This window comes from Danio aesculapii, chromosome 9 (assembly GCF_903798145.1).
Source record: "Danio aesculapii chromosome 9, fDanAes4.1, whole genome shotgun sequence".
Lineage (NCBI taxonomy): Eukaryota > Metazoa > Chordata > Actinopteri > Cypriniformes > Danionidae > Danio > Danio aesculapii.
Genome location: NC_079443.1, coordinates 28,472,290 through 28,497,038, shown reverse-complemented (window position 1 = coordinate 28,497,038; position 24,749 = coordinate 28,472,290). Strand labels below are relative to the sequence as shown.

Genomic DNA, 24,749 nt, shown 5'->3' with positions numbered 1-24,749 from the left:
AGCTCATGATCTTCTTGTCTTGGCTTCTGTCTCTTGAGGAGTTTAACCATATCAGAAGATTTGAGCAAGAAATAAACTTCCCTTTTTGTGACCACATTTATATTTACGTGTGACACATGGACAGTTTCATCAGTTCAGATGCTTATTAACATATTTAGTTAAATGTGTTAAAGGGATAGCACACTCAAAAATTTAATTCCATCACCATATGTACTTGTAAACATGTTGCTCCTACCGTACAGAAAAAAGTACATCTCCCAGTAACCTAAGACCGGTTGCCTAATGAAGCCAGGAATTGTTGGGCTAGGTAATTACCAGTGGTGTAAAGTAACAAATTAGAAATACTCAAATGACTGTAATTGAGTAGATTTTCTCAGAAATTGCAATTTACTAAGTAGTTTTAAAGTGGTGTACTTTTACTTTCCATTGAGTACATTTTTAGTGCAGTATTGGTACTTTTACTCCACTATTTTCCTTCAACCTGCAGTCACTAGTTTCATTTTTCTTGTCTATGGGGATTAGAAAAATTTGTCTTGTGATTCCTGTCCAATTAAATTGCACATAGAAGGTAAATCACATCATACTGAACTACCTGAAGACTTGGGTGATTTATAATTGCAGCAAACTGTTTGGAAGCATTAAAAGTGTCCAAGAAGATGTCCAAACTCTTTATACGCATTGACCCAGAGACTGTTTAGATGCATGAAAATGATGAGAAGATGATGGATGTTTACTGTCTCATGACCGAAATAGCCTTAAACATCCAACATGACGTCAGATTGACGTTGTACCCCATTGTAGTGGAGACATTGCATTTTATTTGGAAATGAAAATTGGGTTGACATCAGAACCCTATGTCAGGCCGACATTAACGTAAAACCTAATATTAACCAAATATCAACGCCTAATGATTTTACAGCTTGACGTTGTGTGGACATTACCACTATGACGTCTATCAGATGTTGGATTTTGGTTGCCACACCTGAGAAATAAATGTTAGTATTTGACGTCAATATGATGTTGGTTTTGGTCACTTTCTAACACAACCTCAGATAAACCAAATTTCAATGTCATTTCACGTTGTTTTTGGACATCAAAATAACATTGTCCTTAGACGCTGACTAATTGAATTTTGGTCACCTGACATCACAACCTAAATCTAACCTAATATTAACATCTTATGATGTTGTGTGCCTGCTGGGCAATGGCTAAAGTCACTACAGAATGTTACGTTTACACACATCCACAAATTAGAGGTAAATGCATCAGCATTTTACAGCATAATACTCACAAATCTTGAGTACTTTTGAAAGGTCTATTTTTTACTCATACTTTGAGTAATATGTACAACAGATACACTACATTTTATGGCAACAATACTTTAACTTAAGTATGATTTTTCAGTACTCTTTCCACCACCGGTAATTACATGAATTGGGGACTCGAGGGGAAACTAGGTTACTCCAGGAAGCGGTGTAGTGAGGCTAGGAGGAGCTTATTCTGCAGTTTTGTGGGCCCTGATGGTGACACTATACTGTATTGTAAAACCATAGTGAAAAAAAAAATGTTTTTATAAAAAACTCAAGTGGGATTCAGTTATAAATAGCACATGCAAAATATGTGGGACATGTGAAACATTTATTTTATTTTTTCACACTTTTCTTCAGTGTACATCCAAGCTGAATTACAAGAGGTTCACTTTTGCAATGACATGTTGATATCATGTGAAATATGTGGTTTTGGAGCATTTTCATGTGAAACCCTGCGATCACGTAAACAAAAATATAGTTGTTATGTGTGGAGAGTGTGTGATCACATGGGTTTTACATGAAAATGCTCCAAAACCGCATATTTCACATGTAATTAACATGTCATTGGAAAAGTAAAAGAAAATCTTGTAATGTAAGTTGGGTGTACGCTGAAGAAAATTTGCTATACAAATGCTACATATTGCAGATTTATTTATTTTTATATCCATAAAATGGAAGTCAGCTGACAATTGGTTTAATTACCAACATTCTTCAACATAAATATTGTATTTTATTCCACAGAAAAAAGTCATTTAGAATATGATAAAGTGAAACAATATTTAAAATTTTGGGTGAAATGTTAAGGGAAAAGCTTTGAAAGTTTATTAAACCAGTGATTGTTTGAAAACATTTCTCAACAAAATAACAAAGACACTATTTTTATTGCTTAAAGATCATTAACAAATCAGATCATTTAAAAGCAATTTCACTAGTTACCCTCAATCAGGATGTTACGCACGAAATATAGTCAGCATAATGGTTAGGTTCAATCTGCAGCCTGCTAATGTCAAAATCTAATGTCATATATTTGAATATTAATTCATGATGTTTTGCATGTAAAATCGCCAACACATTAAAAAGTTAAAAAACACATAGCTTGAGATTAAATCTAAACCTCTTGAGTACTTCTAATGAAATTTAAAAAAAAACATGAAAACAATTGTTAAAGGCCCATTACCCTCATGCTTATTAACATATTTAGTTAAATTTAGTCAAAAATTATAGCACATAATGCGACCACAAAGTGACATTTAAAAACCATTTAAAAAACAAGACATACAAACAATTTTCTTATATTATTAACCACTGCTCTTAAAACTCATTGCAATAATCTTAATATTGCAAATAAATGTTTGTCAAATATTATTACAAGTTTGGGAATGTGGGCATAATATGGTCAGTTTACAGTAAACTGGCACATGCATGAGAAATACAAGGCTAAAACTATGCAGCGCAAGTTTTTTTTTTAAGCCTACTAACTAAAGGGGGGTGTTCCTGTAAACATCTGAAAAAATTAACTGAAACTAGTTTGCACAAACACATGCAAATTTACATCCTGTTTTCTGCAGGATACATGCATCAAATGCTGAACTTATTGAAAAATATAAGAAAATAGACTATTCTGAATTCACACAGAGTTTATTAAGCATGTTATGTAAAAGAAAATTATTAGGAAAGTCATTATTTTTAATTACAACAAATGTTTGAGAAACATGATTTAAATACAAATTAAACAGTTGTTTTCTTCATCTATTATTATAATCAGTTTAAAAATATATTTAACTTTTACTGAAATATTGCTCACTTTACAAAAGAAAGTTTGTAAATTATCTTAAGCAACTTCACAATAAACAGAAGGAAAGTCTAGTTGGCTTTATTAGAGCTCAGTTTACACCACAATCTGTGCCAGAATGCTTCATGCATCTCCGGGTCCTGTGGCCAGTCCAGATAGGTCCTAGTTTTTACCAGCCGGGCCAGTCTGTGATGGGAGGAAAGCAAGCGAGATGGAATAGTTTCTAGGAAGACCAGGATAAGAATGTCTCTGTGTTCTACCTGGAGCCGGTAGGTGGCCAGCTGCATCTCCAGTGAGCACCAATTGCTATTGAGGTAGTTGCGACTGACGAGACAAAGAGTCCGGCGACTTGCGTAAATGCTGTCTGTGATGTTTTCCACAATGTCGTGTCCCAACTGAAAGTCCCGACTGTGCAGACAGAGATGCAAAAATGGAGGCCCGCGCTGCTCTAAGTTTGGAAGAAGTTCCTCTATGACCCAGTGCTCATCCTTACCGCTGTAAGACACGAAAGCATCATAGCGGTACTGCGGTTTCTCCTTCATACGCAAAGCCTCTCGAAACAATCCACTGGCGATGTGATAGAACGGCTTGAAGTACTGGCCTACAAATTTATACATCAATACCACAACAATAAAGATGCACAAAAACACAGAAGAACAGGCGAAGAACACAAATTCAAGTTCAAGTGAGCAGTTCTCCTTGGCGTAGCTGGCAAAGTTGAGTTGGTCAACTTCATTGCCAATCAAACACTGCAAATCTTGCATGCTGGGGTTTGACATGACAACCTCCACCTTCCTGTTGTCCCTTATCCACGATACCAGCCATGCATTATCACAACTGCAGTACAGAACTATGTTATCAATATGGATGTACTCCAAATGAACAAGACGTTCCACAAAACTGTGAAGAATGTTAACTGTATGTTTTGGGGAAAGCAAAAGTTTTGTCAGTGCCTTTAAATCTTTGGTCAGACTTCCATCTAGAAAGAATATTCTGCAGTTTGCCAGAATCAGAGTCTCCAGTTTTGTCAGATTGTGAAACATTATGGCTGTGTTTGGCTGATTTGTAAAGTCAATGTTTCGCAGTTTTAGATTTTTTAAATGAACAAGCTGATTGATTACAGACAAGTCTCCAATATTGTCAGAGAACATTGACTGAAATTCCAGACTGACGACTGATGGGACATATTTCCCAATGAATTCATTTTCACAGATCATATATGCTGCATTTATCTGAAGTGTGATTACAGATGTTAAAAGTAAACTATTGCAGTCCTCAACAATCACATATTGACCTTTGATGTGCAAGTTTAGCCCATTATTCAGTGTGGTATTACTCCCGATCACAAGGTGCATTGGTCTCAATCCTGAACTAATGAACACATTACTCAAATTATATGGAATTCCTCCAAATATATCAGATAAATGCAGCTTGATCAGTGACATGTTAGGATAAAATTTAAGATCTCCCAACAGAAATGAGCTAAGCTTAATAAGATGTCTAAAGGATTCCGGCTCGATGTGGATTATTGGATTTTCTTGGAGATTCAGAACCATCAGTTCATGTAAGCCACTGAATGTGTGTTGATGAATAGAAGATATTTTGTTTTTATAGAGGTTTAGCTCTTTTAGCTTGTTCAATCCAATGAAAGCAAAATCCTCTATGACAAAAATTTTGCTTGAGGTAAAGTTCAAAGTTTCAAGATTTGGAAAACACATAAATTGGTGAGAAACTATCTTATCCACCTTCTTTACTCGCAGATCCATGACAGAAAGATGTTTGACTGTTTGTGGAAATGAAGCACACAAAGTTTGGAAATCATCTGATCTGAGCACATGCTTATATATGCTAATAAGTGTGAGGTTGCTGAAAATCTGGAAGACAGAATTTACATCTAAGATGTTTGTAGGATTTACAGTTGTATCAAGTATTACGTCCTTAATAGTTTTACAGCCACCTGAAATATTAGTATGAGTCGGCAGAAAGTTAGTTGTTTTATATTTAACTTGTATAGAGTTAATCCCATATAATTTTGCTGCTGTACACAAGTCAGCAACATTAAGTACATCCACTCTGAAATCCAAAGTTCTGATTTTATGGACTCCAATTAAAGAAAGATCTCTCAGGAAATCTGTGCTTGAAACAGAAAAAACAAAGCTAGAGAGCTTTCTAAAAACTTTCAAAGCACCCTCGTCTACATGCTCTACTGTTGCAAAATGCAAATGCACTTCTTTAATATTGAACTCAGATATGTCAGATGTATTGAAAATAGAGCAGTTTGGGTACTGAAGTCTATTTAACAAAATTTCATTTAGAGTAAAGTACTTCAGTGTCTTAACCTTTGACAGCCGACACAAAACCTCAGACATGTCCCTCAAACACACATTAGCTAAAAATAAGTTTTGCAAAAGAGGAATTGTTTCAAAAACATTTGATGGCAATAACGACAAACTATAGTCTGAAATAGACAAACTGGTAAGTGACGGAAGGTGACTGAAATCAAGAGCTACCTCACTGCAGTTTTCTGAAAAGTTGTAAGATATTTTTAGTGAAGTTACGTTCGTCAATCCATTAAACGCTTCTGGAGGGATCTCTGAAAAGCATCCAGAAATTGTAAGTTGTTCCAGAGATGCAAAACTTGAGAACGAGTTTGGAGCCAGGACACCATGACAACCTATATCCATCTCAACAAAGAGATTTAGTAGGTTTGCAGGAAGTCCTCGAAGGTCTTCTTTTATGTCAGTGACACTACGGCATACAGTAGTGATCGTATTTGAAGCAGAAGATGCTTTAACATGAAATTCTTCCCCATCACTGTAGACACGGCATTTTCCAGCAAGCCAAGAACAAACATGTGAAGTCTTCAGAAATAGGATGAAGATTGCAAAAAGAAGGACCATCTTCAGTTCCACAATGATCTTCATAGCTTCTTGTCTTGCTGTTTACTCTCTTTCACTGGAGTCAAGTAACCATGTCACTATATTTATAGAAATCAGAAACTTCCCCCTTTTGTGCCTGGATTCTAGAAATGTGTTACACTTAGATGGCCAAAAATGCCTAATTTCACACCAGTTTTAACACATCTATTTAAAAGCTTAAAGAAATAGCTCACTCAAAATGTTGGTCATACTTTGTTTTGATGGTCCTTTTGTTGAATTTATGTTACATTGCATCTACATGCCAATTAGATTGCCATTAGATTATAAGTAGACTGTTAGGTTGCTGTTAGGTTTTGGGTATGTTGACATGTACTTGCAAAATTTCTTATAATCAGTTAAATGTCTGTTGAAGGAGCAATATCAATAGATATTAAGCAGACGGTTTATTAATACTCAAATGGACCATCAAAATAAAGTGTTACCAAAACTTTAAATTCTGTCACCATTTAGACATGTACTTCTACATGTGCATGAAATGAGAAAGTCACCAGACTCAAAATTGTGAACTAAGATTTATAGATTTCTTTCTGCATTAGAAGCAGGTTGTTACAAAATAAAAATATGACAACTCATCTTAAAGCAAATTCTAAGGTGATGAAATGTTTTGTTACCAGATCGTCTAAACCAGGGGTGCAAAAACTCGGTCCGGGAGGGCCGGTGTCCTGCATATTTTAGTTCCAACCCTAATTAAACACACCTGAACCAGCTAATCAAGTTCTGTTTAGGTATACTAGAAACTTCCAGGGAGGTGTGTTGAAGGAAGTTGGAGCTAAACTATGCAGGACACCGGCCCTCCAGGACTGAGTTGGGACACCCCTGGTCTAAACAATTGCTTAAATATCTTCTTCCGCAGTTTAGAAGGTTAACACACAACCAATATATATCAAAATAATAACCAAGCAAACTCTTTGGTATGCTAACATCGCATATTTAAATATTCATTTATTCAGGGTGTTTTGCATATAAATATAACACATTAAAAAGTAAAACCCTGCATTAAAACTTTCAACAGCTTTTACATGGTCATTTAAAGCAGTTAAATGCTTTAAGCAGTTGCTTTGGTCCATGTAGGTGGATTGCTCAAACACAGTTAAAAAAAAAGCTTGAACATTTTTCAGCATAATAGATAAATAATTTTTTTAAAAGCAAAACATTTAAGACCATTACAATTATGTGTATACAAAGTAACATTAGAATAAATTAGCTTACGTTCAACTTACTGTATATATGCACCGTATGTTTCCCTAAATTACTGTAAACTGCTTTATTATACCAGTGATGGAATAAATTGTATTTTTAAGAAGATCTGAGAAGGGAGTATATTACAGCAATCCTTTCAAACATATACACTGACTTTACAATGTTTTACTTAAATGTTGCAGACCCAAGACAAAACACAATATAGAGAGACAGAGAGTTTTGCATATATAAACTATTAGACAGGACTCATCAATTTTTTTTCTGTCCACTTTATAGCATTTAAAAGTTCATTCATTGGTTTTGACTAGGGTTGACTCTTGAAATAAGCTTGAATAGCTTGTTCACAGTTCATGTCAACAGTAGGTCAGTGTCACCCTGCTAGCAGAACGCTTTTAAGCTCACAACTTTGTACCTTTGTCCTTGTTTTGATTGTTGCCATTCTCATCACAGCTAAAACCACCATTCTCCAAGCTGTGCTTATCACAATCCTCAGTGGTGTCTTCCCCATCCTCCTCCTCCAACGTCTGATGTCTACAGCGCTTGATTGAGTAATGAACTAAAAAAAAAGATAAAATGCAGTGAATTTTAGGATTCTTAAACATAAAAACCAAATCATCTTCTTAGTTGCTTACTTGACACTGCAATCCCAGCCACAACCAGTTGGAAGATACTGTAGATTAAGGGGAAAGCGAACATGACCTCAAGCTCTGCAGGGCTGAAGGACAACTGTGTAATAGTACTTGCCAGCTGGGAGTTCTGCATGCCTGTTTCTAGAGCAATGGTGCGGCACCTACAATCACGTTCACAAGAAGTTAACCATTGAAGAAAATGGCACAAGTGCTTTTTTTATTTTGCCACTTTTATTGATGCCTCAGAACACGTGAGCTAACTGCTCTGTGAAACACCAAAGAATTAGAATACACAAGGCATGTTACTCGTATGGTTTTGAATGGGGAAAAGTGTAATGGTCAATATAGCGAATGAAGCCCCGCCTACTAGTACAGGACCTAATCGCTGTACGTTTCAGTTCATTTGGGCCGAACCAAGAGCAACAATAATACATTGTAGTATTTTTCTGCCTTTTTTTTTGGTCCTTTTCACACCACACTGATTGCTTTGGTCCGAACCAGTTGAAAAAAAACCCCAAAATGCATTCATGTGACAATCCACATCACTCATTGGCCAGATGTTATTGAATGTATTTCCTAAACTGCTTTTCGATTGGTCAGAATTAATGTGCAGGAAAATGCCAACGGATCTCCCGCAAGTAAACAAACTGGCAGACACGAAATGTTGCTTTTTACTATGGAGAGACGACAGCGCTGACTGATTGTATCCCTGGTCATAGTATACTATAAAGTTTGTATACATCAGTTTAGACAAACTATACATTTCTTGAATAAAGCGTGGCTGCGGCTTGAAAACAATGTTTTAATGCACTGCAAATGGCGAAGGCGCATCCCAAATGACTTCAGGAGGAGGCATGAATTAATTTTGCTAAACTGCGACATGGTCATCTTCCGGAAATATTACCAACGATCCATCAGGTAATGTTTTTCCCTCTCTCTATCTGTTTAAAATTGATGGTAAAGCGCTTTCAAATATTTTTCCTCCACATCCCATAATGCACAGCGCATTGTTCTCACCACAAATGAACCGCTCCAAGGTTCGTTTGAAAGCGTACCTAAACCACCTTTTCAAGGAGGTCTTGGTACTTTTTTTGGTCAGCTTTTGGTGCGCACTCAAGTGCGATAGCTACATCTACACCTGCCCAAACGAACCCCACCAAGAGGGAAAATGAACTCTAGTGAGATTCAACCGAACTAAATAAAGCAGGTGTGAAAACACCCATACACTGACATTTCTCTGGGGGAGAAACTTGGACCAGACGTGTGCTTTTACTACAGTTTAGTGGTCAACAAATGCGCTGGAATCTCAGCAAATACTTGCTTGACAGCCATAAGAAATATATCCATATAAAGTTAGAAATTCCTACTTTTAAGTGAACCAAGTGCACTTGAAAACATAAGTTTTTTGGTTTTGTAATATGCATGAAATGAACACGAGGTACAGTCCATCCTGTCAGATGCACATCACATGGCAGCAACTACTTAAACGCCCACAAACTTGTAAACAAAGAGCCGCTGTCATTTCTGGAGGAGATTCGCCATCAAGACCAAGTTGTGAATTACTTATGAAGACCAGCGCGATCAGAAGCATTATTCAGAGGATGATAATATGTCAAACAGCCATAAATGAGGTTGGTGTCGTGATCTAGTTCCTTTCGAGTGCGCATGTGCATTAGCTTGGGCAACCTGAAAATATGCCGACTTTGTTTAATTCTGACGTTTAGAAACGAAACCCATGAGACAGTTATTGCCTAATTTTATTGGTGATTCCAAATATGTAACATAATCATAAGCTTGGCAAACAGTTTTGGAGAATTTGATGTTTCCCCATTCAGACAGAATGCCCAAGCGATGTTTCAAAGACGACCGCCGAGTGAAATGACTTGCATTAAAGGCACTTTGGTAACACTTGTTGCTTTCATATGGAAGAATTTAATGTCCAAACCTACTACACTGCTACCACTTTAAGACAGATATCAAATTCCCTGACTTTTACAGATTAAACACCTGTGTATATATTATATAATATTAAAATATCATAATAATAAAATGAGTTCTTTCTTCCAAATTTCAAAACTCAATAGTTTTACAAACGTTACATTTAGCTTTTCTGTCATCAATTCTTTTTTACACCCAGTCTTTTAAATGGTAATTTTAAAGTCTAAGTAAATGTATGTTATCCTGGTATATTAGCTTTAGTTTAACATATTTAACAGGTACCGCTTGGACCGCTGCCAGATGTGCAAAATGAATAAGATGGAGCTGAAAAATAGATATTTAAAATATATAATAGACAATATATTTGTCTTTAACAGGTTTTTTCCTCAAGACATTAAGCATATATATTTTTAGACCTTTTAAAATTTCATGAAACTTGGGAAACTTGCTACAGTGTTTTTAAAGGATTGAGCAAATTAATTAACAAAAAGATAAAATAATTAAATGTTATACAATTAAACATGACATCACCAAAGTTTCATTTTACAAATGGCCAGAAACACTTCACCCAAAAATTTTTTTGACCATTGAAGGGTGGAAACACAATTTGTCCATCATTAGAATGGCTATACCAGAAGCAAAACTCATGGCTATAATTTCACTCAATCTATTTACAGATTATAAAGTTATAGTGTTGTAAATTTTTACCTGTGCCAAGGTTGGCCCACAAAGCGTGCCAAAAGAAACCCCAGGCCAAAGCCAATAAATGGATAAATGGTACCAATGATCCAAAGCGAAGGAGCAATGGTCCATGAGGACTGATAAAGCACACCACCAATTACTGCAATGACGACGATGAGAAGGATTCCCACCACAGATCCGACCTGTGTATAAAACAAATATGAAGTCACACAGCATGCATAAAAATTGCCAATAATAATAAGAAAAGAAAAAAAAAGCTCACCTTGAGGATCTTTTTGGCAGCTTTAGGCCACTTGTGTTTCACTAACATCCCAAGAGCGACAGGCACAAGCAAACTCACCAGTGTGATCCCTTAAAAAACAGTAAGATTTAGGATACAACTCCAAACAAATATATGAAATAGAAAAACAATGTGCGGTCATTTTACCAATATTATCGTAAGGAATCTGGATCGCATCGCCTGCAGTCCAGATTGTGGTGTAGATGAGCAGACAAAGAGGCATCATTCCCAGAGCCAGGATTGAAGAACACGCTGTCATGCTGATGCTATGGATGGCAGAAAAGAAGTTTTATTATACAGTTACCAAAACTGCTTCTGTGTTATCTAAATAAATGTGCTCAATTGGATTATATATACTATTCCTGTTAAGTGACTATAATGGTTAACTGTTGTTTAGCCATTTTACATTTAGCCATGCTTTATAAGGAACTTTCTGTAACAATACTTTTTTGAAAAGTAATATATTACAACCTTCAGTACATTTTTAAAAGGTAACTAAATGTGTGTAGTTACTTATGTGAGCGTAATGTGAAAGGATGTGTTATTTTAGCATTGTTTTAAAAGATTAGGATAGGCTTAAGGTAGGCTTATTTTAAAAATAACTTTCCCACACTGCTTATTATTAGCCTATACTAAAATAATACAATAATAAATATACAAAAAAGGAGAAAGAAACTATTATTTCTACAGATAAAACTGAGTAACCAAATAAAATATGAAATTATATACACTAAAAATGATTAGCTGACCACTACAATTGAGTAAATCTGCTTTTAAAACGATTAGTTGACTTTAATTAGGGTTGAGTAGAGTGAGTAAACCCATTGCCTTAACCTTTATACGTAAATGAACTGTGTGGATAGTTATAAAACATAAGTTAAATTAACCTAACAGTTCCAAGTTACAATAGGTTTACTTACCTCAGTAGTCATTTGTCGCCTTTAGAGCAACAGGTTTACTTATGTAAATAATCACTTTTTACAGTGATTAATTATTTAAAAAGTGTATTTATCTACTAACAGTAAATAACACAGTTTATTTAACTACTAAATACAAGGGCAGTGTAAGTAAACCACAAAAAGAATTATAATAATTGTAATAAAAATCCCTTCATGTTTAGAAAGCACTTTGGGATCTACAACGTCTTCATTGCTAACCACATCATCGAAGCAAAAATAAATCAAAGCGAACAGATTGACTTCCTCACCTTAAGTCCATGTCTCCATCAAGCCAGTAGCAGAAAACATTAGAGCTTGATCCTCCAGGGCAGCAGCCCATGATGATGATGACCACTGCCTGGACTGGCAGCACATTGAAAAGCAATGAAAGTATAAAGGCTGTGAAAGGCATGATGCCAAACTGGCAAAGGAAACCTATAAAAATGCCCCAGGGTCTGCGAACGTGTGCCCACAGTTTTCTTGCCTCAACAGTGCAGCCCATTGAAAACATAACCATGGCCAACATGACGGTAATGGCAACGCTCATCACAACGCTGAGGATGTCGTTGAATGGATCACGGGGCACCAGGCAAGACGTGCCCGAGCAGATGGTGGCATTCACCGGGCATACTGGCTCTAATGTGCACATGGTGTCAAAATTGAGTGATCAAAAGTAAGATCCTAAAGGGATGATGGTGTAGATTCCAATCCAGAGGCCGCAGAGCAAACGTTTCTCAGAGAAAGTTAGCTACGATTTCAGAGCGTTTCTATACATTTTTTCTAAACACCTTCCTTTTGTTGGTTGCCTGTTCTCTCCATCCACAGTGACAAAGAGTGAACTCTATCGCTTACAGCTTTAATATGTGCTTGGGGTCTATAAAATTTAGAGGAAAAAATGTTGAAAAATAATTAACTTGCTGCAAATGTTTTATGGGGTCAGTGTCCAAATGCTAACACATGAAAGACAGAGTGAGTGAAAAATAAAGAATGCCATTGTCAAAGTTAAGTTTAGGCACAATAAATGAAATTGCACCCTTATGCCATTTTATAACATTGTGGTACTTAAATTTTATTGTTTTTTCTCCTGGTACAGCCCTGAACCATCACCACCATGCTGTTGCTAAGTGCCAATCAGCCCCGATGGTGAACATGAGTCAGAAGAACATGAATCGCCATAAACCATTTTTTTCTTTTAAAAACCCTTCAGATTTGTGACAAAAGGAATGTATATGGTACCTCACCAGCAATGCAATAAAGAAATGCATATTCATATACCTTAAAATAAAAGGCACAAAGTTCAAGGAATAAAAGAAGAAACAGTTTGTTTTAACTCTATTACATCTGTAAAGACACTTGGGCACAAAGTTCATTGATGGAATTGGTGCATACCGTTCTCTCAGGGTATGTAAACATAAACATTAGATCTGCTCATTTAAACTAATCAAGCACCATTTACAGCTCAACATTTTTAAATTGGTGTAAAGCTTTTAACTCTGGATTTTGAATCTGCTCTAGCGTAAGGAAGGCTTTTTGAGACCAGACTCCATTACGTAGTGATACCACCATAATTTGCCAGAGTAACTTTGAAACATTTTGACTTTTGGCCGTAACAGGAAACAAAATTAAACAATTCAGAAATATAAAGTACTTTCAAGATTTTTGGATTTTTTAACTGAGCAAATTTATAAGACTTCGTCTTTGATTGGTTTAGGGTGTCTGTGGGTTAAACACATTGAGAGGATTTTTGTTTAAATAGGTCACCGTTTTGAGTTAATATGTTAAAAGAACAACTGATGTGGAACCGATCTGCCAGGATCATTTAAGAATGAAGATTCTTTTGCTTAAAATTGACTCCCAGTCCAATTTAGGATTCAATACAAGTTTTTGTCATTTGTTTTTAAAGGTTTGAATGGTCTGGCACCTACTTGCATTGGTGAACTTCTTCACTGGCACACTTCATTGAGACCAATCAGGTCGGAAAACCAGTTTCAGCTAGCTGTTCCTAAATCACGGTTAAAATCAAGAGGTAACAGGGCTTTTTCTGTCACAGACGCTCGTTTGTGGAATGGTCTGCCTTTACATATCAGGTCATGCTCTTCCCTTGGTGCTTTTAAGTCTCATTTAAAAAAAAAAAAAATCTGTCTCTTGCTGTTTAATTGCAATCAATTAATTTTAATCTGTTTTACATATTTTGTTTATATATATATATATATATATATATATATATATATATATATATATATATATATATATATATATATATATACACACACACACACACACACACACACACACACACACACACACAATTGAAGTCAGAATTATTAACCCCTCTTTTAAATGTTTTTTTTCTTTTTTTAATATTTCCCAAATGATGTTTAACAGAGCAAGGACATTTTCACAGTATGTCTGATAATATTTTTTTCTTTTGGACAAAATATTACTTATTTCATTTCGGCTAGAATAAAAGCAGTTTTTAAGTTTTTTCATTTTTTAATTTTTATTTTTTACCCTGACCAGCCGAGTTAACATAATTAACCTAGTTAAGCGTTTAAATGTCACTTTAGGCTGTATAGAAGTGTCTTGAAAAACATCCAGTAAAATATTATTTACTGTCTTCATGGCAAAGATGAAAAAAAATCAGTTATTAGAGATGAGTTATTAAAACTATTATGTTTAGAAATGTGTTGTAAAAATCTCTCAGTTAAACAGAAATTGGGGAAAAAAAATTAAAGGGGGGGGGGGGGGGGGGTTGGGGGTTTGGCTAATAATCCTGACTAATCCTGACTTCAACTGTGTGTGTGTGTTGTATATATATAAATATATATAAAATATATATAAAACAAAATATCCGCTGCGAAAAACATACTGTATAAGTTGGCGGTTCACCCACTGATTAATAAAGGGACCAAGCCGAGAAAGAAAATGAATGAATGAATCTTCCACAAATAAACAGACAACAACCAACCTCCGCAAAAAACAAAACATGCAATTAACTTGAGGGTCTGCATTTATTTGATTTGAATGAAATGTCATAGACTGATTAAAATAGATCGATGAAATGCACAAAAATCAATGTTTTTGAATGATTCTGAAAATTATTGTACTACAAATACAGGTTTCAACAGTAACTTTTCAGTTGAACTGATACAATCTGTATATGAAGCATTAAGTTAATTCCACATGGTAATTTACTCCATTTTTTCAATCACTGCCACTAGTATCGATGTTTATGTACTATGCCAGAATATCAGTGAAAATTTTGTAACAAAAATAAACATTTGTCTTATTTCCTCGTAAGCTCACCGCACACTTAATCCTGGATCATTCATAGAGTTCATACCGGGTTGAATGAATCCCTAAACCAGTAACAACATGACACCTCTGCATTAGTAATTAATGCACCGACTCGACATCAACATTTCTATGCTTTAAATTGGTCTTTTTTTAAAAATGTGTTTTGGAAATGAGATTTGACCATGTGGCATCAGTGCATGGCAGTCCAGTAAATTCATGACTGTTTAGAAGAATGTTGTAGTTTACCAGTTACATGTGCTATGAAACACCTGAGCAGATGAATCCCGGAGAATTGGACTGAACTGCAGGTTATAGAAAGAGAGAAATTAAATTAGGTGTATAAATGTAATAACGCATGTTACTTATCACCTTATCTGTGAGAAAATGACTTACTGTATTGACACGCAAATAAACTGCAACTGTTTCCAGAACCACAAGCCTTATCTTATCAGCTTACTGTTATCAGTTGATAATAATCAGACCACATTAACATATTTCTCCTAACACAGAACATTTACCATGCTTATAAAACTATGGGTCAGACGCTGTGAAATATTTGTACACAGGATTTAACTAGTTGCTGTGTTCAAGGGTACCTCAAAGGTACACTCATACTCACATAAAACCTGAAGAAGTGGCTAACGATGAGTGCGCAATATAAACTTATCACTGCTCTTACACGTTTACACTTGTAAAGTACATTTTAACTAATCCAACTAGGAAATAACTTTAATGTGGTCAGAAAAAATGGAGTTTTTGTGTTTTATGAGGACTCTTTAAAGAAATAATGATTCTTATACAATACATACCCCAAAATCCTCACACAAACACGCATACTTGCATATACTGTATACAGTGGAAATAAAAAGTCTACACATCCAATACAAGGTTTTATCTACAGTAAATAATTTTAGAACTTTTTCAACATTTAATGTAAACTAGAACCTGTAAAATTGCATAAAAAAAACAAACTCAAATCTTTTATGTGCGGGGAACTAAATATAAAAAACTAAAATAATATGGTTGCATATGTGTACACACACGCTTATATAACGGGGTATATCGCTGTGTTCAAAATTAAACAATCACATTCAAACTTATTTTAAATAGGAGTCTGTACACATCTGCCATCATTTATAGTGCCTTCGATTAAGCCAGAATAAAGTTCAGATGTTCTAGTAATAACCACATTATTTTAGTTTTTTTTTTCTAGAACCTTAAAGACTTTAGTTTGTTTTTATGCCATTTTACAGGTTATAGTTTACATTAAAGGTGGAAAAAGTTCTAAAATGATTTACCGTAGTTTCATTTTTTACAACACAGAAGCCTTGCATTTTAACAGGGGTGTGTGGACTTTTTATACTCACTGTACATACACACACATATGTTTTTTGCATGATTTATACATCAAGCCACATACAATCATATTTATACATTACCACACACACAGATTTAGATGTTAAATATTTAAACAAATTTAAAATAAAAGTTTTGCAAGAATTAGTAGTACTTTTTAATCTTTCATGTGTTGGCAAAGCTGAAATATCTGAATGTTATGATCCATTGATTTTGATCAAGTTTGTTCTAATTAATTGCCCTTGTTGAATGAAGAATTCATTTCTTTCCACATAAATAAGTAAATAATAACAATATAAATGTAGAAACCTCAATATTACTAAAAAAGGCATTAGCTGGGACTGTAAAATCCACTGACTTGAACCCTAACCTGGACAGTGTTATCTAGCTGGCTAACATATGAGGACTACGATACTCATACTCATCTGTTCATCATCTGGGCCAGAAAACAATATCCTCATAGTCAATCCCTGTACATGTGTTTAAACCTTACTGAATGCTGAATTATTAAAACATAGAAGAATAATGTTTGTTTGTTCATCTGTTTTTTTAACACCATGCAAGCTTCTATGAATTCTATTTTCACACATAGTGACAAAGTAGTGTGTTTGTGTGTGTATGCCTCTCACCTCACTAAAAATGGTTGTGGGAAACAAGCTGTGGTTTGCTTTTTGATGAAGTCCTGAAGCTCCAGAGAAAGAGCCAACAAAGCGCCCTGTCGGGTTCTGTCGATCTTAGTTACCACCAGCTAAAAAACAAACAAACAAATAAACAACAACAAACAAAAAAACAGAGAACATTTGTTAACTTTTAGACATCTGCTATATTCTGTAAGCTACATTTTACTTTCAATGGAGCAACAATAATGCTCAGCAGAATAATAAAGTAAAATAAAAAAGACCTTTGAGTCGAAAAAAGGCCTTTGCGCAATAATGATTAGTTAACAAACCTTATGACTGACGGGTGTTTTATAACGATTTCAGGACAAAAAGTCACTGTGAAGTGAGAGGACAATGAAACCTGCCTAAAAAATGTAGACAATTTTCAAATCATACAGGGCATCACGGTGGCGCAGTGGGGTAGCATGATCAGCTCACAGCAAGAAGGTCGCTGGTTCAATTGGCATTTCTGTTTGCATGTTCTCCCCGTGTTCGCATGGGTTTCCTCTGGGTTCTCCAGTTTCCCCCACAGTCCAAAGACATGCAGTACAAGTGAATTGAATAAGCTAAATTGTCCGTAGTGTATGTGTGTGAATGTACATGTATGGGTGTTTCTCAGTGTTGGGTTGCGGATGGAAGGACATCCACTGCATAAAACATTTATGCTGGATAAATTGGCAGTTCATTCCGCTGTGGTGACCACTGATTAATAAAGGGACTAAGCCAAAAAGAAAATAAATGAATGAATCATACTTGGTTAAGGTCTGCATAAATATTTGAAAGCTAATATGGTATTTCAAAGAAAAACAATGAGGGAGTATATTGATTTTGTGTGTATGTGTGTTTTATTCAAAATTCAGTCATCTTGAAGTTCTCTTCTAATCTGAACCGTTCTAGTCAGAATTTTGTTTAGTACTCTAGCATCCCCTGCTGGACAGTTACAGCATAACATAAAAAAAGATGCATTGATTCTACATTTGAATAATAATAATTTAAAAAAAAAACTATTAAAACAACAACAATAATAATAATAATGATTAGTTTTTGCTTCACTATGGGACATACAGATTTAGAAGCTAATATTATTTAACAGAATTGTTAAAAACAAAAGAGTTTAGTTACTACAAAAAAGCAACATCTGCACCTTGTAGCTAAAAATAGCTTTCAGTAGCAAAGGTTTTTTTTTTTGTATCCTGCAGATTATTGGGTAGCTAAAAACAACTCCCTGTATGCAATGGCTCTAATTTATTTTTAATTTTTTTGTGCAACCACATATAGTACACAGACACATTTGTTTCAAATGTTGTCTTAGTGAGTTAATGCGCCACATTGCCTTGTGGTAGCTTGAACGTCGAAATGAAATCAGATGTACCCATTTACACAGGACAAAAGTAGAAATATTGTCTATGAACTGATTTAAAACCTCAATTAGAAGTAGTTCAGAATGTCCTAATTTAGATATTTGTGCTTACTGTGATAGGTGAGCAAAATTACTTTAATAATAATATATTATATATATATATATATATATATATATATATATATATATATATATATATATATATATATATATATATATATATATACACATTTAAATTGAGCCAAACACTCACCACATAAGGCAAATTAAATTCTTCACACATCTCCACAGCAACTAAATCAGTACTCTGCAATCCTGCACTTGCATCCACCAGCAAGAACGTCCTCGCCAAACTACAGACAAAAATGAGAGATCACAAAACACTCCCATTACTATGCAAATATACAGACACAAACACAAAGCTTTAGTATATGAGAAATTAGTTAAAGTATAGCCGTAACTTCAACCTACTTGTGACGCTCTTGAAGATACGGTTCAACCATCTCCACAAAATCCTGTGGTGCCATGTGTCCATATCCAGGCATGTCTACTAGAGTAAATGCTTTTCCCACAGTGAAGAAATTCAGCTTTCGGGTGTGACCCTGTGTCAAAATATAGAATGAGGTTGAGATTGGACTTTTATTTTACAAAAGAATGAATTGCTGAGAACATCCCTGACATACATACTCACTGGAGTTTTAGAGACCCGCACTTCTACCTCTGGTGCTAGAGAAAATAAGGCACGGATGAGAGAAGACTTTCCCACATTACTCCTGCCCATAAAACACACCTGTAACACACACAAACAATCAAACCAAAGATTGATACACCTCGATACACACAGAAGGCTTGAAGAGAAAGTTCAGCCAAAACTGAAAATTCACTTCTTGTCAAGTTATTTTGACAAATGGTGAAAACCTGTAACCATTGCCTTCTATAGTATTTATTTTACATATTATGGAGGCCAATGGTTACAAGTTTCTACTGTTTTTTCAAAACTACTTAGTGTGTTTAGTAAAAAAACAAATCCACAAAGGTTTAAAACCACTTGAGAGGTAATAAATATTGAGTACATTTTGATTATTTGGAGTAGCAGTCCCAAACTAAAATATAATTGGGCGTTTTAGCTAAAAGCAATTATATTTGAGTGATCTTTAAATATATCCATGATTTTGATTTGTCTCAAGATTTTTTCTAAGGAACACTTATTTAAATAATTGCATGGCCTAATCCTGGCTTAATCTATATAAGCCCTTTCTATTGAGTGAAAAAGTTAGTTTTATATTCACACATTCAGACATTCTCCTTAATTATAGGATTTAAGAAAAGAAATTCTAAAACGTGAAATTAGCAGCCAATGACTATCAAAGTACACATTGTTCACAGTCAACTAAATAGTGCTAATGTAGGGACACTTAGCATGAAAAAAGCTTAACGTGGCTTAATGTACTTACTGTAAACATCAACCAGAGAAACCCAAATTTCTGTCAAACTTTTCTTGTAATTAACCCTAACTACTGTAAGGGTGTAAAAGACTGTAAAAGAACGAGTCCCAATTCCATAGATAAAGTGAAAAACATTACGTTTTCTCCCCATTGAAGTCTATTATAATGAAAAAGCTTAACGTGGCTTAATGTTTATTAACAAGCGTGGAAAATCACATTTCTATGAAATTTTACTTGTGATTAGCACTAACTACAAGCAATAGCATGAGCCCCATTTCCACAGCTAAAGTGAACATTGTGTTAAGCGGTTGTTGCTGTGGGGATATCAATGACATGCACAAGCGCATTCTTTTAACCACAAGGGTTAATCTATTATAAATAAGATTTGATTTTATGAATGTTTAACATTTGGTTTCCATGAGTTGTTGTAAAGTTACATTAGGCCTTTCCTTATTATGGACTTCAATAGGAGAGAAAACACTTAACGTGATTTTGTTCACTTTATCTATGGAATTAAGGTCCGTTCTTTTGACAATAGTTAGTGTTATTCACAAGTAAAGTCTGACAGAAATTTGGGTTTCCCTGGTCGGTGTTGAGGTACGCTAAGCCATGTTAAGCTGTTTCCTTATAATTGACTTCCATGGGGAGAATGCTTAAAGTGATATTGTTCACTTGATACACTAAAATAGAAGCTTGTTCTTTTAACAGCAGAAAGTGTTCACGAATATATTTTTATAGAAATTTGATTATCTCTGGATGTTGTTAAGTTAAACTACACGAGCTCTTATGATGGACTCCAATGGGGATAAAACGCTCAACGTGACATTGTTCACTTCATCCACAGAATCAGAGCTTCACCTTTTTACTACTAGTTACTCTTAATTCCAAGTAAAATTTGAATTCAATATTATGTGACAACTGCAAATAAATGATGACATTTTCTGCATTTAATTGCTGTTTTTAACAGGGCTCAAATAGTTTGAGGACATGGTGTCATTTAATGAACAAATAAGCACAATCTTATCTCACCTCTGGCTGTTTAAGAACAGGCACATGGTCCATCCTGACAGCAGAAGTCGAGTAGTTGATAACATGTTTAGAGGAGGGAGTGAAAAGTGTCTCTGCCTGGCGGAGTTCCTCCAAGCTGGGATGGAAGATCTTGAATTGTGCCTGATTGACCTGTGAGGACAGGTGCCCCTCCAGATGACTAAAAGGGTACAGAAGACTCTGACGCTTCCTCTCTGAGAGCTGACACACATTTTTGATAGAGGCCAGACGATAACCTCTCTGGAGGACCAAAAACCAACATGATAGACGTGTCTCCATTAGAGCCAGTGCCTTTATCCTCAGCATTATGTTGGATCAGTGCATTCAGGATGAGAATGGTTGACTCTGGAAATCAGTTTTTGAGCTACACCGACGTCTGATCCATGTGTTACATTCTGTCACAATCGGATTTTGAGTTAAAGTTGGCTTGTTTGTTTTTTTTCCTGAATTTTAAATTATTTAACTTAGAAATATTGTCAATTATGGTTTATTTTGTATAATGCAACCGTAGTTTACGTGTAACATTCCCAGATATGTCATAATTGTAATTATTGTAGTAATATGACATAACGTTTTGTTATGCACATGCAGCAAGAAAAAAAACCATTCAATCGTCACATAGACATCTTACTGCAAATCCGATAAACTCTTCAGGTTAAATTCGCTGGACTGAAAAGTTCAAAATAATTTTGAAATAAACTCAGTTTCAGCACAACTACTTGTAGAGAGACCGTAAAAAGTCTCATTTATTGATTTGAAATGTGTCGTACTTGTGTACATGCGCGTACCACATTAGACTCAATCCGGAAGAAACAAACGAACCAACAAAGGTTCCGCGTTTTGTGTAAATATCGTTTGGGAACATTGAATCGTATGGTACTCGATGTGTTCAAAATAATTATTCATTTTCGTAAAGGGAAGTGTTGTGAAAATATATGAATACACCACAGAAAGAACTAGCTACAATAAAGCACTGAATAGCCGCAAATCAGACACAAGAAGGCTGCAACGGACTGACCAGACAGCTGAGAGGATTTGGTGTGCACCTGCGCAACCTCCAGGTCAGGACTTGCTCATCTCCTAAATAAGGAAAAGAGCAGGTAACATCATTCAAAACCCCTCTCACCCGCCACGGACTGTTCATACTCCTTTCGTCAGACAGTACAGTCAGACAGTACAGATCTTTGTGCACTAAAACATATAGTACAGATCTTTGTGCACTTAAACATATAGGCAATAAAACTGTCCAATAACTGTCCGATAATAGGACATATCCAACTTAAATAGCAAATCAGTTGCAGCCTGTTTTCATGTGGTCATAAACGACCCTGTTTGTGTTTTTTTTAACCAATAAAGCCACTTAATTGAAAATACTTTTATATAAATGTGTCATGTATATATGTATATGTATGTATGTATGCAGGTACTGTATGTAGCCTATGTACCCTGAGCTGAAAATCCCTTGTGCGTTTGTGCACACTTGGCAATTAAAACTCATTTTGATTCTGATAATATAGATCAGTGCAATAAAGTAATGCTTTACGAAACAATTTCTAACATTGCATATATATTCCAAGAAGTTTACAATAGTTGTGTTATTTGGGAAATTGTTACACGTCTACTTTTCTTGTTTAACCATAGTTTCGTTATAATAAAAGTAGACTTTTTTGTTTCTTCGCTTGTTTCTTTTAGGGATTTGTAACATTTATATAACCACAGTTTTACTACAAACCTATTGTTAAACTTTGAATAGTGTAGCACAAGCATGGTTGATTTGTCATTAGGCTACCTTAATTCCCCCCTTGTGGTATAGACAATAAAGCCATGGTTAATTTTTTTATGAGCCGATTTTTGCAGATTTTCTATTTTTTTAATGAAATACTGTCACTCGACGAATAAAGGACTGTGCAAAAGACATCGGCGAGAAAACCAAGGAAAAAAACTAATGTAATTATAAATCAGATTTTGTTTTTACTGTAATAAGTTCATTATAATATATATATATATATATATATATATATATATATATATATATATATATATATATATATATATATATATATATATATATAAACAATAAAAAACAATACTGTCTTAGTTAATATATAAAGCAATGTTTTCTAGTCATTTTTAAATATTATTAAGTAAATTAGGAAATTACCCATATAAACTATATTTACCTTCGGCCCACTAGCCTCTGTCATATTTTATATTTGGCCCTTCATAAGAAAAAAGTTGGAACGGTTGGGCACCCCTGGTTTAAACACTACAAGATAAAAGTCATTCGCTTTTTTTCCCCCTTAAATCTTTCGGGAAAAAAAGATTTCTAACATATTTCCGACCGCTAGGGAGCAGCAATGTCTAACAATTATTTTAAATAATAACCAGGATTTCTCTCTTTCAAAAACTGTCCCATTTTGGAACTTAGAAAAATCGCAGTACATCTACTTGTTTTCTGTTACAAACAAATGCTTCTTGACCCCTGAAAAAATATATTGTGTAGAAATCCACTGTTTCTGTGAATATTTAAAGCCAGGGCATGATTTTATTAGTAAAATTAGCATAGTTATTTACAACCTAGCTAGTTTTATTACCTAACTTACATCAAAAGGACTATAACCTTGACAGCCTATCTGACCCTTTTTACTGCCGGAAAATTAATAAGTATATTGAATTTATCCCTGGTAAGAAAGTGGGCTATAATGGCCATTAAATCAGCTGTAAGTGCCCAGACAGTTGAAGGGAGTATTTATGGGGACGAAAATTACCTACTATCTAAAACCTTTAAAGCTCTAGCTGTAGGAAGATGAATTAAAGCTGATCTCAGTACAGCCTCACATCTACACTGATTCAACTGTACATCCATTAAAGAATAAACCACTGTACTGACTTGAGATCAGTAAATGTAGTTCAGCTAAACATTTATAGCGTTCTTACAAAAGTCCAGAGTGGAATAGCAACATAAATAAAGAAGAATTCAGTATCTGTAAATTGTACTGAAAAAAGAAAGATGACCTATATTTAGCCATTCCTTATGAAGGCAAAAATTATTTATTTCTCACAGACTTCAACATTAAACCCAGAGACCAGACACACAGATCAAAGTGATGAAGACAGAAATGTGAAGTGTATGAGAAAAATGTGGATGGAAAGAAGAAGAAAAAAATGTAGACGAAGAGTTTGGAATTGAGAACAGGAGTGAATGATGAAAGAATCAGAATGTTAAATGTAAAGATGGAAAGCGGAACTAGATGGATGTGAATATTCGGATCCTGAGGAATAGAAACAGATTGCCAGAAATTGCTGTATTAGAAATGGAATACCTACTGCCAACTGTTTTAAATAGTACTGTATGTGTGCAATACAGTAATTTGATTATGCATAAAGTTATTTGGCAGTTTTTCATTTTCACAATTGTGAATGAACTGGAAGTATCACATCTATTTAAAAATTGTATGACTGTATGTGTTATGAATGTAATCAACATGTGCGATGACGATGTTGTCATTATCATATCATACTGTGTGAGCACCACCAGCATCAATTGCATCACTTCTGCGCCATTCACAGATCCTCTCCCACAGCCTCATGGGATAGTAAAATCCATCAAATACACACTTCACAGGCAGAACTTGAGTCATCTGGACTCCTTATTAATACTAGGAGTTCTCGCACTGTTCTTTTTCTTTCTTTTCTCTTTGCCTATAAAATAGGGAAGAATGAGTAAAGGCCCTGAACTCCTGGAGTTGTTTTTTTTTTTTTGTTAAGGGACGAAAGCACTCTGCCATTGTAAAGCATGCAGATTTACAGTATAAAACATGAAAAACAGTGTCTGTGTTAATTTCAATTAGATTTCC

At 34.9% G+C, this 24,749-nt stretch overlaps 3 protein-coding genes across 3 annotated transcripts; all 3 read right to left on the bottom strand.

Annotated features, from left to right (window-relative positions):
- Positions 1 to 3,086: 3,086 nt before the first annotated feature.
- On the bottom strand, positions 3,087 to 6,026 carry LOC130234997 (toll-like receptor 13). Its single transcript, XM_056465357.1, has one exon. It carries the CDS (start codon positions 6,024 to 6,026, stop codon positions 3,174 to 3,176), a length of 2,853 nt encoding a protein of 950 aa, XP_056321332.1. The 3' UTR covers positions 3,087 to 3,173.
- A 920-nt stretch (positions 6,027 to 6,946) lies between these two features.
- On the bottom strand, positions 6,947 to 13,841 carry slc10a2 (solute carrier family 10 member 2). The gene is made up of 6 exons (XM_056465358.1): positions 11,998 to 13,841; positions 10,938 to 11,056; positions 10,773 to 10,861; positions 10,517 to 10,692; positions 7,874 to 8,031; positions 6,947 to 7,797 (listed from the first exon to the last, which is right to left on the bottom strand). Exons 1-6 carry the CDS (start codon positions 12,375 to 12,377, stop codon positions 7,640 to 7,642), a joined length of 1,080 nt encoding a protein of 359 aa, XP_056321333.1. The 5' UTR covers positions 12,378 to 13,841; the 3' UTR covers positions 6,947 to 7,639.
- Positions 13,842 to 14,720: 879 nt separating this feature from the next.
- gtpbp8 (GTP binding protein 8 (putative)) lies at positions 14,721 to 21,696 on the bottom strand. Its single transcript, XM_056466047.1, has 6 exons — positions 20,875 to 21,696; positions 19,092 to 19,190; positions 18,872 to 19,002; positions 18,654 to 18,753; positions 17,011 to 17,129; positions 14,721 to 15,327 (listed from the first exon to the last, which is right to left on the bottom strand). Exons 1-6 carry the CDS (start codon positions 21,196 to 21,198, stop codon positions 15,240 to 15,242), a joined length of 861 nt encoding a protein of 286 aa, XP_056322022.1. The 5' UTR covers positions 21,199 to 21,696; the 3' UTR covers positions 14,721 to 15,239.
- Between the last annotated feature and the right edge of the window lie 3,053 nt (positions 21,697 to 24,749).